The sequence below is a fragment of the Prunus dulcis genome, chromosome 3 (assembly GCF_902201215.1).
Source record: "Prunus dulcis chromosome 3, ALMONDv2, whole genome shotgun sequence".
In the NCBI taxonomy this organism is placed as follows: domain Eukaryota; kingdom Viridiplantae; phylum Streptophyta; class Magnoliopsida; order Rosales; family Rosaceae; genus Prunus; species Prunus dulcis.
In genome coordinates this window covers 8,288,564-8,304,563 of record NC_047652.1, presented here as the reverse complement: position 1 = coordinate 8,304,563, position 16,000 = coordinate 8,288,564, and the positions used below count along the sequence as shown (strand labels likewise).

Below are 16,000 nucleotides of genomic sequence, written 5' to 3'. Positions count from 1 at the left end.
AGAACAACCCCGTGAGGGCCCAGTCGTGGGTGCCAAAGCGGACAATATCGTAGTAGGTGGAGTTGGGCCCGGTCCGCTGCGCCACTCTGAACCTATGCGAGGCCTTTTGGGAGCTCACTGGCTTTGGAGTTGTAAGAACTTCAAAGTTAAGCGAGTTGGAGGCTAGAGCAATCCCAGGATGGGTGACCACCCTGGGAAGTTGCTCTGTGAGCTCCCAGGAACAAAGCTATCTTGGTATGCTCTGTGTATGTTATTGTTTGGTATAATTCATATCTAACAGTTGACTAGTCATAAGAGTATTTGGTCAAGGTCTAGAGTGTGTGAAGGTTGTTGCGTTCTTGATTGAATATCTTTTAAATTTACCCCTCGTCACCTAAGTACCAATTTCAAAGAGGAGGAGGGTGACATCGAATATTGATGATGAAGTTCAAGTTGGTGATCGTGGTAAATTTACTACTAATAGTACTTGTCTTAATGTCGTTTCATCAGTATCCCAACGTTCTAGCCACTTGGCGACTTTGTCTAAATCGGTACTGCTAGTAGATAATCATTCTCCTTCTCTTGATCATCAAGTGCGAGTGCATGATGGTGGTGATCTTGATCTGTCACCGGCAAGGGCTGTTCCGGTTGCAATGTTAAAGTCCAGGTTTGCATCTACCATCGTCAAGGCACAGCAGGATATTGATCCTTCTACTATTACACATAATAATGTTGAAGCTGAAGCCAAGATTGCCAAGTTCAGAGCTACAGAGATTGCCAAAGCTAATGACTTGATCAAGAAGCAACGCCAAAGAGATAGAGAAGCTGCTCGGCTTGCCCTCTCTGAGATGGAAAAGAATGTCGTGATCGAAGACAATTTCAGAACCATGAAAGAATTTCAGATGTTGATTTATGGTGCCACTTTTAACTGACCAGCGCGTTAATTTTTTGGCTGCTGTACTTGTAATTGTAAAGTTTCCCAGTTGATTTATGGTGCCCAATACTGTAACTCCTTGGTAACAATTACTTCAATCAATACAATACAACAATTCTCTCAAAGGGTCTCTCTGTTTTGCATTCACTCTAACATTTTCCAACCATTAACACAAACACCAACGCTTCCACTATTCCATTTCATCATCATCATCATCATAATCATCAATACTAGTTTTCTCTACCTCTCTTTAAACTCCATAAGCAGACCATTTTATCATGGAACTTGAGCAATTTAATTACCATATTGTTCCACAACTGGCAGGCATACAAAATCAAGGTCATGATCACTTGGAATGCATTTCTGGTTGATACAATAGCCACAACTGCTGGCCGAGTTCTTAAACTTGGCCCTATTGAAAGTGTGGGAAAATGTGGAAGGAAATTGATGTCTTGATCTTCAACTCATGGCATTGGTGGCTTCACACTGGAAGGAACAACCATAAGATCGATAATATTCCAATGCCTATTCTTTCAAAATTGCCAAAATATTTGCAATTTATTGTGTATTGGCCATATATATAAGCAAATGATACAATGATGTATGTATATATATGTGTTGCAGTTAGGATCTTATTCAAGAAGGGGACCGTATGTTCAAAGATATGGATCGCTTGGTTGCATATGAAAAAGGGCTCTCAAGACATCGGCAAGATGGATTGACAACAATTTGGACACAACAAAAACAAGAGTTTTCTTTCAGGGTGTTCCCCCAGATCATAATAAGTAAGACTTTGGTTCTACTCATGTATATACATCTGATGTTGTCAAACTAGCAATCTGAACTATTAATCAGACGAACTCTTACTTAAATGTATAGTACATATGAAAAAAATGATTACATAGCATATTTAGATATATGGTAAGAGGTATGATTGGACTAAGATTAGTAGTTAGATTCGAAACCCTTAGACACCAGTGTGTGTGAGTAAATACCCTTCCCTCTTCCTACCTTTGACCCAAAAAAAAAGAGGGTAAGAGATTGTGTACGGTTTGTATGCATAAGGAAACATTTTGTAGAATAATTTTGGTGGGCTTGGTTAGGGTCATATTTTTGCCAATGAAATGATGCATATTCAATTACCTAGCTCTATGGAGTAATATATTTTTTATATTTTTATTTTATTTGCACTTATGTAACACCATATGACATGCTAACCTAGTATTATTAATGCACCTAGATTATAGCACTTGACTGGCGCACACTTGCACCAAATTTGATTATATTTGTAATGTTTTTTCAGTGGAAGTGATTGGGGAGAGCCAACTTCAAAGCGATGTGAGGGACAAACAAAACCAATGGTTGGGCATCAGTATCCAGAGGTTCACATCGAGCACAATTAGTAGTAGAAAGAGTGCTGCGTTCTATGAAAAGCCCAGTTCATCTGCTAAATGTCACAACTCTTTCACAACTAAGAATAGATGGGCATCCATCTGTGTATGGTCTCATGGCGGTCACAAGGACATGGACTGCAGCCACTGGTGTCTGGCCGGAGTTCCTGATACTTGGAATGTGCTTCTATATGCAGCTCTCACACAAAGAAAAACCAACTAATTAATTATGTGGATTTGGAAAATCAAATAAAATTTAAGCCCTCGGGTTTAGTCCAAGTGATAAGGATGGAAAAAAGAGTTAAGAATACGATATGTCAATGAGTCGATTGCTTTAATATAACCGACATACAATAATGAAAAATCAAATAATGTTTGTGAAATGAAGTATGTGATGCAATTCATCATAATCTTAATTGGTTAGACCTCATGTTAAGTTTTTGTTTTTTGTTTTTATAAAAGCGATATTGGGAGGGTGTTTTCTCACATACACTGTCAAGGTGCTATTAGGGTTCGAACTTGAGACCACTGGTTTGCAAAAAATGTCATTTTCCTCTAGACTAGACCCTGTTGACGACCTCATGTTAAGTCTAACTGATATTACACTTTTTTTTTTGCTTTTTTCTTTACAAACTATAGAACTTTAATTGAGTTTGAATGTCAAAAACCCATAACTATAAAGTTTATTGAACTTTTCGTTTGATTTTTTTAGGGAGATTCACTATTATACCAAATAAAAGGGCCCAAATTATAAAAATAAAATAAAAATTCTATATGAACTGAATTTTAGAAACACACCCAAAGCCCATTTGCAACATAACAACGAGGCTTCGAACTTCCTATAAATTACAAAACTGCCATTGATTTCTTAAAACAAGCCCAACCCCAAAACCTCATTAAAAAAAAAACCCAAAAACTCAAAAGGGCATCAAAGTAATTTAATAATCAAAATTAAATTCAATAGGGACAGCAGCCTTTTTTTGGGTGTTTTTTTAGAGTAATGCTACACTTACCACATTATTGTAAGAACCCAAAATAAAATATCTAAAAAAGAAGAAAATATCTAAAAAGTAAGGAAAATATCTTCTTGCAAAAAGACAATTTTGCCCTCGCATTATTTAATGGGGGAAAATTTGACTTTTTGATCGATAAAGAATTTGGAAATTTCGCTTATGCCATTGCGTAGAGCGCGACGAAAGAAGTTCGTAGACACGGAGTAGATCCGAATCGGATCCGTAACGAAGAAGTTATGGTCTAAAAACCGCGAAGGGCAAAATGGTAATTTGGCCAAAAAGTTAGATTTTTTATACCCCTCTCTCTCTCTCCCCCGTCAGCTCTCTCTCTTTCCTCCCGATTTTGGTCAGCAACCAACCTTTGCTCGCTTTCGATGTCGCCACGGCCACCACACATAGAACTGATCTCCACCGTGGGTACCGTTGGAACCGTGACTCAATCGCCGTTCTTTTCCGACCAACACCAGAATCGGGGGTGCCGGAATCTGGCCGGAAAACCATGATTTCCGACGGCGTTTAGTCCGAAGCCACCCGAACTTCCAGCTCGAAATTCTCCCTCGTTTCTCCACCAAATCGATCGAGTAAGGTATGGTTTTTGAGCTATTTTTCGTGTTCTAGCTGATGGGTATATGGGCTTTGATCGATTTTAGCGTTAAGGGGTTCGATTTTCGACTTGAAGTTTGGCCGAAACTTCGGCCCTTCGAAACTATTATTTCTGGTCACTTTTTTGGGGTGGTCCAAGAACAAAAGTGACTCCAAATGTGGTGTTTTACCTAGGGTAGGAGTTTGGAGTCTCGGTTCCGAGATTTTTCGGCCACCCGAAATTGCTTTGGACACCCAAAGCTGCCCGCGCGAGCTGGAGCGCGTGGGCGACGGTAGTGATGAAATTCGGTGCAGTTTTGTGACCCTCGTGTCGTCACGAGCGCGTAGGATTTCGCGGATCTCAATTCGGAGTCCGTTTGGGCCCCGAACGGATTTTCCATATCGCGCGATCCGTGGGTGCAGTGTCGTTTGATCGTTGGATCGCGCTGAATTTTGGATATGTCGGTCTACGTAATTTCAGGATCAAGCAGGATTCGACGGATTGCGAATCGGAGTCCCGGATACTCCGAAATCGCGAACCCTGGGGCTAGGGTTAGGGTTTTAAGCGATAACGCAATTTTGGCCAATCCGACCGTCCGATTAGGACCAAATTCGTAGAACAGGGTTCCCGCTATATGAGAAACCTTCAGGGATGATCAGATTGGCCATCGGACACCGTGGACCCCACGGGTCCCGGGTCGGCTGATCTGACGGCTTATCGCTTAAGCTGAACGTCGAACCTCCCAAAACTGTTCCAAGCGTTGAAAAAGGCTAATGTGGGCATAGGAGTAACTTGGATTTGAACGCACGTATTTCTAGGAACCGGGGGCAGGGTGTTTAATTGAAATTCTTTTATTCAACAGTTTATTAATTTATTATTCATGGATAATCAGGCATCAGAGGTCCAGCCGACCAGCAGGAGAAACCTTCAAATGGTCAATTTAGCTCGGACCATCTGTGAGTGGACTTTCTTTCACGAATTATTTTATATAAATGAGTTATATAGAGAACTTTCTATAAGTAAGATTTCATAAGTGATTTTATATTGATTTTATATAAATGAGTTTTATAAATGAGTTTATTTGAATAAAGTTCTTTATTTGATCTTGAGTAAACCTGATTGTGGTTTTGAACATGATTAGTACAGTAATAGTTTTATAAATCTGTGCTACTTATTTACCAGTTATAGAAACAGAGTTTGAGATTGGAATCAGTTGAAATAGCAGCACAATTTGAGATTTCAGTTATTAATCAGATTTTGTTTTTCTAAAGGAATTTATGTTAAACCCACCTCGTACCCATTTCCTTTGGTGATTACCCAGAGTTGGGCTGATGTCTATGGACATCCGGCCCGATTTCAGTTTATGTCAGTGCACTTGACTTTGCCTCACGAGTTACGGGGACGCTCCGACCGTGAGTGCCAGGATTTGTGGCTCGGCAGACTTGGTGTCCCGAGACCTGCCAGGATTGCGGCTCGGCTGACTCTGTGTCCCCGAGACCTGCCAGGATCGCGGATCAGGCTGACTACGGGCCCCTGTATCCTGCCTGAGCGACTCGAGTGACTTGGTGTCATCGAGGACCTGCCGGCGGATCAGGCTGATCATAGTCCCCTGATTTCGCCAGTTTGCGGCTCGGGTAGACTGCGTGGTGCCCGAGACCTGCCAGGGGAATTGATGGATATGACAGGGGGACAAATAGGTGGTATTTTCAAAGGATTTTGAGTTTTCTTTTATTCAAGGATGATTTTCAGCCATTTTATATTGGTTTCTCAGTAATTGCACATTTATATTTTTGTATTTTTATTCAGTTATGCCAGTTCTTTGATTTCTCCAGGCAGTGATATTTTTATATGTCTGATCGATTATGTAAGTTTATGCATCAGCATACTGATTCATGCTTATAGAATCTCTTATATTAAGACATAGTTAAATTATTGATATATATATATATATATATATATATCCTTAGTTATTTCAAAACTGGGGTATTATATTCTGACTTGTTTTTAAGAACTTCATTTTTGTCCACTCACAGTTTAAAACTTGTTTTTCGCCCCCAGACTGTAGACGTACGCGGGATCCACCACCGGGCCACTCATAACCTCCGCGCTTCAAGTCAGGTAGAGTTTATAGAAAATCCCTGAAACCTTGAAATTTAGAAAATGCTCTGATATCTCGTTGAAACTGAAAAACTGGAGTTGGGATTTTGTTATTTGAATTATTCTGGCAGTTGGTGCGGATTATTTGAATGTTTAACAGGTGAAAAGTTTTGGGAATGGTCAAAATACAGGGGAGACTCTGCCGAATTTTCGGCAGAAGTCTAAGGGAATTTTAAAGAAGAGTTGAAGCAAGAAGGGTAAAAAGGTCCCTTGTGCCCGACAGTCGCCAGGTGTCGGATACGCACGGGACTTGGCTCGAATTCCAAAGTGAAAATTGGGTCGGGTCCTGTCATTATTATCCTACATTTCTGTACCACATGATGTGACATATCCATATCATATGCCACATCAATTAAATAAATAAAATTAGAAAAACATAAACTAGTATTTTACATGATATTGGTTTGTTTATAGAAAGTAAATAGTGTATAGTTTATCTATATCACTAGTGCTAAGATATGGATAAATATCTCTTATATATATCATAAAATTAGTTTAAAAAAATATTATATCTATGTATTAAGATTTTTTGCTCATTTCACCGCAATCCATCACTAAATTTTGAGAAGAAGAAAACTCCAAAAATAAAAGAAAAGTTATTCTTTTTTGAATATAATGAGATGTGATGATAAGCACGACAGAGAATGAGATGAAGATCTATCCCGACATATCCACCTAAATACGTGCCAGCTAGCAAAGTACGTAATAGTCATATTTTTCTTATTCCTTTTTGTGCCCTAAACAATGCAAAAGATCAATAAATATCTAACAAAAATAATAAAGGAATAAACTAACATGCCCTCAGCTGTAACAGTGGCTTGAGATACACGGAATCTTTTATTAGATTTCAGAAAAAAAAAATTATTTATTAAAATATTTGATTGGATTATTCTTAGTTAATTAGAGCGCAAGTAAAGCAAAGGCCCTGAAAGAAACAATACTTTTCCTACTGTTAGAGGGGTTTCTCTGAGTAGTGGATAGATCTTTGGTATCTATTAGCTAGCCAGTCTGTCTGAAAACGAGGGTTTTGTATTTCTCTTTAGGTTTCTATCAAGTTGGTGACTTTTTTATCATCATCAAGAAAGACACAGAAAGAGTTAATGGCGAAGACTTGGTCTGGAAGAAGGTGTGAGAGTATCTGCAATGGTAGGTTTAATAATCTCTCATCATCTGGTGATGGGGAGGAAAAACGTCATCAAGTACAACTTAGAGCTAGCAAGAATTCGCTTCCTCCTCGTCCTCGACCACTCTCTCCTGTGAATCCTGGTGGACAACCATCTGTGCTAAAGCGTGGACGATCATCCGAGCCAATTTAAAACAAGAAGAGGAGGAGGGTGACGTCGAATATTGATGATGAAGTTCAAGCTGGTGATCATGGTAAATTTACTACTAATAGTACTTGTCTTAATGTCGTTTCATCAGTATCCCAACGCTCTAGCCACTTGACGTTGTCTAAATCGGTACTGCTAGTAGATGATCATTCTCCTTCTCTTGATCATCAAGTGCAAGTGCATGATGGTGGTGATCTTGATCTGTCACCGGCAAGGGCTGTTCGGGTTGCAATGTTAAAGTCCAGGCCTAGGTTTGCATCTACCATCGTCAAGGCACAGCAGGATATTGATCATTCTACTATTACACATAATAATGTTGAAGCTGAAGCCAAGATTGCCAAGTTCAGAGCTACTGAGATTGCCAAAGCTAATGACTTGATCAAGAAGCAACGCCAAAGAGATAGAGAAGCTGCTCGGCTTGCCCTCTCTGAGATGGAAAAGAATGTCGTGATCGAAGACAATTTCAGAACCATGAAAGAATTTCAGATGTTGATTTATGGTGCCACTTTTAACTGACCATTGCGTTAATTTTTTGACTGCCGTACATGTAATTGTAAAGTTTCCCAGTTGATTTATGGTTCCCAATACTAACTCCTTGGTAACAATTACTGCAATCAATACAAATACAACAATTCTCTCAAAGGGTCTCTTTGTTTTGTATTCACTCTAACATTTCCCAACCATTAACACAAACACCAACGCTTCCACTATTCCATTTCATCATCATCGTCATCATAATCATCAATACTAGTTTTCTCTACCTCTCTTTAAACTCCATTACCTACAATTACTATAAGGGTTGAAAGGAAAAGGAAAAAGGAAGAGGAAGAGGAAGAGGAAGAGGAAGAGGAAGAGGAAGGGAGATGGGTGGCGGTCATGGCATGTTTTTGGGATTAGAGGTGTTGGGTTCGTGAGGGGTTGCTGTTGGGAATTCTCTTTTTCTTAAGTTTTTCAATTTTCTAATTTTATTTCATAAGATAAAAATTACGAAATAAATCCAGTTGTAAAAAAGAGTTTAATTTCTACTTTAAAATGGACACATGGCAATATTTGAATGAGAGTATCACAGGCTGATGTGGTACATCCGTACTATTCTATAATTTCTCTTAACACCATCTACTACCGTTTAATCATTACTTTTGTATGTAATTCAAAGTTTGTTATTAATTCCTTTCCATAATAATTGAGTCAAACAAAGTATGCTCATATATGCTCATATCCTTCTTCTTGTCCAATACTGAGGTATTTATAAAGAAGTACAACCCTAAATAAAATAAGAAATAAATCCAAGTTACAATAGAAAATAAATATAAATTACAATAGGAAATAAATCTCAATTATAATAGGACTAGATAAATGGGTATAAGCAACCAAAATCATAACATAGTAAGGAACAAAAAATCTTAACTAAGTAAGAACTCGCGAACAAATTGGTTTTGTATGTCTAACCAAAAATAAAAATCATGTTTATCGCTCCTATTTGTAAGTTAAGTTGTCCATTTTTTTTAGGCTTAATATCATAAAATGTCCCTAAGGTTTACGAAACTATCAGATTGCATTATTAATGTTTTTTTTTTTTGTGTCATTCGTGGTCCTCAAAGTTAGTATGTGTAATCACAAATGATCCATACCGTTAGGTTCCGTCAAAAACTCCATTAGTTTGCTAACGTGGCATATATATCATAAAATATCTCTGAGGTTCACGCACTTATCACAAATGGCCCTTGCGAAATTTTTTAATTTTTTAATTTAAAATTTATAAAATTTTGGTTTTCTTTTTAAATTTTTTTAAAAATCTATATATATAAAACAAAAGACAAAGAATGGTAAAACATTCAAAATACTAGAAAATGCAATTGGTTAATGCAAACATTAAGAATTGAAATTATTAATTAAATGAGGATAATATGGTAAATTCACATTTTTTATATTTAAAAAATTAAAATTAAAAGAAAAATAAAATAATGGATCCAATTTTCATGGAACACAACTACCCATTATCTTTTTTAATTCTAAAATAAATTTAAATTATTTTAAAAAAAGCTTCTTGCAGGCGCGAAAGCGAGTGTAGAAAGGCTAGTATATATTGTATTTTAAATACACGTGACACTATATTTTTTAAGATATGGACTCCACATATATGCCACATCAACAAACTAATGAAGTCTTTTTAAAATAATTTAAAAATGAAAAATGAAAAAAACCATTTGTAGAAGATTTTAACTTTGAAGACCATTTATGAACCCTAAAGCCTTGGTTTTTCCAGTTTAAGTTTTATGAATTTTAATTATTTTTTAAAAACTCCATTAGTTTGTTGATTTGGCATATATGTGGAGCCCACATCTCCAATAATATAGTGTTACGTGTATTTAAAATACAATATATATTTTTAAATAATTTTAAATTCATAACATTTAAAAGAGAAAACCAAAATTTTATGAATTTTAAATTAAAAATTAAATTTTTTTCACAAGGACCATTTGTAATAGGTGTGTGAACCTCAGGGATGTTTTGTAATATATATGTCACGTTAGCAAACTAAAGGAGTTTTTGACGGAACCTAACGGCAGGTACCATTTGTGATCACACATATTAACCTTGAGGACCACGAATGACACAAAAAAAATATTAATAATGCAATCTAATAGTTTCGTAAATCTTAAGAACGTTTTGTGATATTAAGCTTTTTTTTTTGTAAAGTAGAAGCAAAATTGCAAAGAAGATTTAAATTATTGGATCAAATTCAATAACTTATTGAGATATGGCTGATAAAAAGTTAGGAAAATGTTAGTTTGGTTAAGAAAAAAAGTACAGCGCATAGACATCTATCTTGATCTTTTTTTATGAGGAACGAACGATGGCTGATTCCTTGTTTGATAGGTGCTTAGGAGCATGACATATTTTTCAGAGACGAGTCTCGGTCGACATTAAAGAATATTGTCTTCTTAATGTCGATCGTTGTAGCATTAGGGCTGTACAAGTTGGATGTTCCTCAATGAGCAATACGACGGATCTTATACCCGTCAATGTATTCAATTACACTGGAAGCTTGATTTGTCTAAGAAAATATGTTAATTTGATTGAAGCAGAGGCTGGCGAGAGGAATTTCTTAAATGTAGGAAAGATTCAGAGGTCAATGTTGGCCCCATATTCTTGTCAGTATATCGTTTTCGCTGTATTTTTTATAATAAAAAAAATTGTTTTGATGGGATCGGGTTATGGTTTTTCTACAAAGCTTGTTATTTGGATTATGGACAGCCAATCAGTATATATGGTTTGAGTCTGAGCAAAGGTCTTTCTCTTTGCCTTTTTTTTCTGCCATGTGCGATTGCTAAAGAGCATGACAGTGTTAGGGTCCTAAGGCTCATAAATGTCCAAATTATGATGTCTCAATTACGCAATGTCAGTTGTTGGTTTCTTGGGGTTTATCCCCACTGCTTCAAAAAAAAAAAACATTACGCAATGTCAAATTTCAAGGTCCTGTAATGACATTAGTAGAAAACATAACAAATGACAAGGTTTTTTGCCCCACTAACAAAAGGTCCGGCAATCATGATTGTGATAGTTGATATATAGGACGAACGTGGGTTTCAGCTGGAAATTGGCATTTGTTTTGGCGATCAGTAACCACCGCACCCAACTACAACTATAACTACCACTTTTTAACTTTCACAAGTAGAAAATAAAAGTAGGGACTAGAAACATACAACAAACTCAAACATCACTAGACAGCCAAACAACCATCAAATAAGGTGGAAGCGCCAAAGGCGATGAGTGAGGATCAGAAGTGAATAGGGGAGGGGAAGGTCTAGGAGGGTAAGGAGGAGAGGGCAAAGGACTAGAAGAAGGATGGAGGTCACCGACCCCCAAGGAGGTCCGCGACTGAAACTTTTCTCGGGTTTTCTCTCTTGTTTACACTTTTCTTTCAATAATAAAAATTTATAATTCGTGAATATGTTTTCTCAAGTGAAACTTTTGTGTCTTATTTTGGTGTGTTTTAGCTCCGTAAAATACATCTCACAATATTTGGATGGATGATAATAATAAATCAATGAACTCATTACCCAAAATTTAATAATTAATCAACTCATTCAACAGGGTCTAGTCCAGTAAAAAAAGGACTTCATTTTCTGACTAGTGGTTTCAAGTTCGAATCCCCATAGCATTAGAGAAAAAATAAAAAAATAAAAAAACTCATTATCAGCCACAAAAAAAAGTACCCATTTAATATCTCTTAAATTTTACCAACTAGACCTTGGTCTAGTGGTATTTGTCTCTACTTGGATGGAGGAGGTCTCATGGTCAACTCACATGGATGGCGAGGACCATATATATTTGTGATAAGTTCGATATCTTGTGATGATGTACTCTTGTTGTGGGAATATGGCCCGTACAAAAATATCTTGTATATATTCTATCTTTCGTCAACAATATCCCTTAAAATTTTGGTTTTTTCATATATATTTTCCCTTATTATTGGTATTGGATGATTACTCTAGTATGATGGCTTGACTGACGTGTTTTTATTAAAAATAGCTAAAATTTAATTCCCAAATTTATAAATGTCAGTTTTTAAAAAAAACTTTCAAATATAACCAAAAACTCACACAAATTGACCCAAATGCTCTCTAAAAAGTTGATGAGAAAACCCACCAATTCAAGCCATAGACACAGAGATGATTTGTATTGCCTAGATTTATGAAAACATTGACTTTTCCTTTTCTTCTTCTTTTTGGTAATTACATTGTCATTTTTATGGTAAGATTCATAAGCATGATTGAGTTGACGAATTCAATTTTGTTTTTATGCTTTTAGCTTTTAGGTGTAACTGAATTATAATTTAGAGGGTATTTGGGCCAATTTAATTGAGTTTTTGGTTATATTTGAAAGATTTTAAAAAAATTGACATTTATAAATTTGGGAGTTAAATTTGGGCTATTTTTTTTAATATAAGAACTCCTGACTGACTCTATACATAGTTTCTTTATACATACCTTACATATGCAAATTGGGTGCTTAAGAACCAAAATTGGTAGTACTTTATACGCAATTGTAACTAACTATAAAATCCTTTCACAAGTTTACGAATTTATTTTCGGTTCCTATTTCTTATGAGTTTAGAGTGGAAAGCCGTAATTTAGGACGGGATTGATGAAATCATCTCAATTAGGTAGTCTTTGTATTATCAACTCCCTCAGTCACATATGTAATTATTATTATATATATATATATATATGAATTTCAACACCCTCAGTCACATACATTGTGAGAGTCTCCAACCCCTCTCTCTCTCTCTCTCTCTCTCTCTCTCTCTCTCTCTCTCACATGGATATTTTTGGCATTAGCACACTTGTTATTGTGCTCTCTCTTCTGCACCATGTACATGGAGATGTAACTTCCACTAAAGGATGTGATATTTTCCAAGGAAAGTGGGTTTATGATGCATCATATCCTCTGTATAATTCAGCAAAATGCTCCTTCATAGAGAAAGAATTCGATTGCCTAAAGAATGGTCGTCCAGACAAATATTATCTTAAATATCGATGGCAGCCCACTGGTTGCAGCTTAACAAGGTAAATACACCCATGACTAGCCTTTGCTGCTTTAATCTCTACTTCGGTTTCAAATGGATCGTTTTCTTTTATGAAGCAAATGGTTCTGTATATGGTTTCTCTGTTGGCCTATCTCCGATCCCATCTATGCTATGCTAACTCACATATAGAGATAGGGTTGTCGATGGGTTGCTTTCATGCATTTTGTCCTCAAATTTAAGACTATTTTTCTTTGATATTATTCCAATTACAAGAAGCAGAAAAATATTGAAGGGGTTTCCCTCATTTGGAGCTTAGTATCATATGATTGGATAAAACTTATCCATGTAGGTTCAACGGTCAAGATTTCTTGCAAAGATTTAGAGGAAAGAGCATCATGTTTGTTGGGGACTCACTGAGCTTGAATCAATGGCAGTCACTCACTTGTATGCTTCATACAGCCAACCCACACACCCCATATAAATTGTTCAGGATAGGAGGGCTATCCACATTCACATTCCCTGTAAGACTAATTATACCTCTCAATTTTACCTTCTTTTTACTTTTTGTTCATGCGTTTATAATTAGTTTTTCACACGAGTGCACTGCATCTGACACTAACACATAAATTTATTAGTATTTTTTGAGTCTCGCATAAACAATAGAGATGATTATCTTGAACTAAACCAACATTATTTTTCGAGTCTCGTATAATTAATTTTCTCTACAAGGACACTGCATCTAACATTGGTTTTTTTTTTTTTGAGTCTTCAAGTTAATAATGCGAATGATGACAATTATGCTTTTATAATGCATATCTCTACCAGCTGTTTTTGGTAGGTAAAGCTTAATACATGAACTGAAAGAGCAACCAAATCAAACCAACGTTGGTTTGCATATATAATATGCCTTAGTTTTATTATATATCTTCCTAAACCATAGCCTGTCAACATCAGCACTTAACAACAGGAAGGTATATGATAAAGCCTTAGACAAACCGTTCATATATATGAATCACATTGGTGAGCATATGGTGGGAATGAAACTAATGTGGATCCACCCACCTATTAGAGCGGGTCCAATCTCTGTACAAGTCGAAAACAATAATGTTAAGCTCACCAAATTTATGCACTTTTACATGAACAATATTTTATCACATAAGACGTACCAAAGAGAATATGATGAATAAGATTATTAAATATCCTAGAATAACTTCAATATTTGCAGTATTGTTCCACAACCTGCAGGCATACAATGTGAAGGTCATGTTCTCTAGGAATGCGTTTCTGGTTGATATTATAGCAACAAAAGCTGGGCGAGTTCTTAAACTTGACTCTATTGAAAGTGGGAAAATGTGGAAGGGAATTGACTTCTTGATCTTCAACACATGGCATTGGTGGCTTCACAGTGGAAGGAAGCAACCGTAAGATCAAAATTAATTCCAATACCCTAAAGTTAGAGAAACACTTGTGTGAAATAGAGATAGCATTGTTTTTCTATTCCCGATCAATTACAGTATATCATGCGTGACTTTTTCACGTGAGAATTTATAATTGGCCGAGAATAACAAAACAGTGGTATCCTCGTTTCGAACAAATTTTCCTTCTAAAGATGGCCCAAACAAAAATTTTCAATTTATTTTGCCTTTGTCGTAAGCAATTAACTAAACATTGTTGTATTCAATGACTGTCATGTGTTGCAGTTGGGATCTAATTCAAGAAGGAAACCGCCTGTATAAAGACATGGATCGGTTGGTTGCGTATAAGAAGGGGCTCAACACTTGGGCTAGATGGATTGACACCAATTTGGACCCCAAAAAAACAAGAGTCTTCTTCCAAGGTGTTTCCCCAGATCATAATAAGTAAGACTTCCTTGGCCTTGTCTATATACACATTGATTGAGACATATATTCACAACATAAAACTATGTTATCTTATGTTTTAAGACTATGAATCTGAACCACTCATGAGACAAATTCTTATTTAATGGTTCCGCATCCTTGCATCTATCACATTGCTAGTTATAGCTTAACATCATAAAAGTTTGACTCTTTTTTTTCATAGTAGAGATTAAATGTCAGTAACTCAAATGATCATCGGATATAATCATTTATTTTTATGATTTAAATGTTTTTTATCGATTAATTATTGTTATAACGTCATTTACCTAACAACTGTTTTAACCCACATTTACATCCTATCACATCTTTGATATGACAATTACCCATGACCTTATTTACTTTTTCTTATAATTACATGTGCTCACCTGTTTTATAACATTTTTCTGCAACATTTTATTCCCCAATTAACCTTTGTATTAATGTTTGGTTAATTAGTGGAGGTGATTGGGGGGAGCCAACTGCAAAACATTGTGAGGGACAAATGCGACCAGTGGTTGGGCATCAGTATCCAGCAGGTTCACATCCAGCAGAGCTTGTAGTAGAAAGAGTGCTGCATTCTATGTCAAAGCCAGCTTATTTGCTTAATGTCACAACCCTTTCACAACTAAGAAAGGATGGCCATCCGTCTGTGTATGGTCACGGCGGTCACAGGGACATGGACTGCAGCCACTGGTGTCTGGCCGGAGTTCCTGATACTTGGAATCAACTTCTATATGCAGCTCTCATAAAAAGAAAAAACAACTAATTTTTTGGCCTCAAGAAACCCTATAATATTTCCAAAATTGAGTATGTAATTGCAGTTCATAATCTCTACATAATTTGTATTCCTATCCATCCACTTCCAAAAAATAATAATAATAATCTATCAATTATTCAACCACTTTGCATATAAAGTGAAGAAAATTAAAGTTTCACCCGAAAATAAATTGGCAATAAATAATCAACATTTATATAAACTCATACAAGATCACGCGACTTTCTAATGTGGAATATTTCTTTACATTCTCGCATAAACAATCTAGATAACCATATCCAGCTTTTTCTTTTTTATCCTTGTAAGTTTTGTCACAAAGTCTTACGTTTTTTTAGATTTAAAAAAAAAAAAAAATCATTTCATTGGAAAGTAATATATACAAAACAAAAGGTGTACTTGGTTGGTATTTCTCTCGGTTCAAATAGAC

At 36.1% G+C, this 16,000-nt stretch overlaps 1 protein-coding gene and 1 pseudogene across 1 annotated transcript; both read left to right on the top strand.

The window, feature by feature from the left end:
• Nucleotides 1–2,527, top strand: part of LOC117621673 — a 7,191-nt pseudogene extending 4,664 nt beyond the window's left edge.
• A 10,138-nt stretch (nt 2,528–12,665) lies between these two features.
• On the top strand, nt 12,666–15,696 carry LOC117622085 (protein trichome birefringence-like 43). The gene is made up of 5 exons (XM_034352616.1): nt 12,666–12,961; nt 13,271–13,442; nt 14,167–14,342; nt 14,622–14,780; nt 15,255–15,696. The coding sequence occupies exons 1-5, from the start codon at nt 12,714–12,716 to the stop codon at nt 15,562–15,564; spliced, it is 1,065 nt and encodes a 354-aa protein (XP_034208507.1). The 5' UTR covers nt 12,666–12,713; the 3' UTR covers nt 15,565–15,696.
• The last annotated feature ends 304 nt before the right edge of the window (nt 15,697–16,000 follow it).

Excerpts from the sequence above, each read along its gene's own strand:
- LOC117622085 (XM_034352616.1), top strand. The coding sequence starts at position 12,714 with ATGGATATTTTTGGCATTAGCACACTTGTTATTGTGCTCTCTCTTCTG. Across the intron at positions 14,343-14,621 it reads CACAGTGGAAGGAAGCAACC|TTGGGATCTAATTCAAGAAG; the intron begins GTAAGATCAAAA and ends CATGTGTTGCAG. Across the intron at positions 14,781-15,254 it reads GTTTCCCCAGATCATAATAA|TGGAGGTGATTGGGGGGAGC; the intron begins GTAAGACTTCCT and ends TTGGTTAATTAG.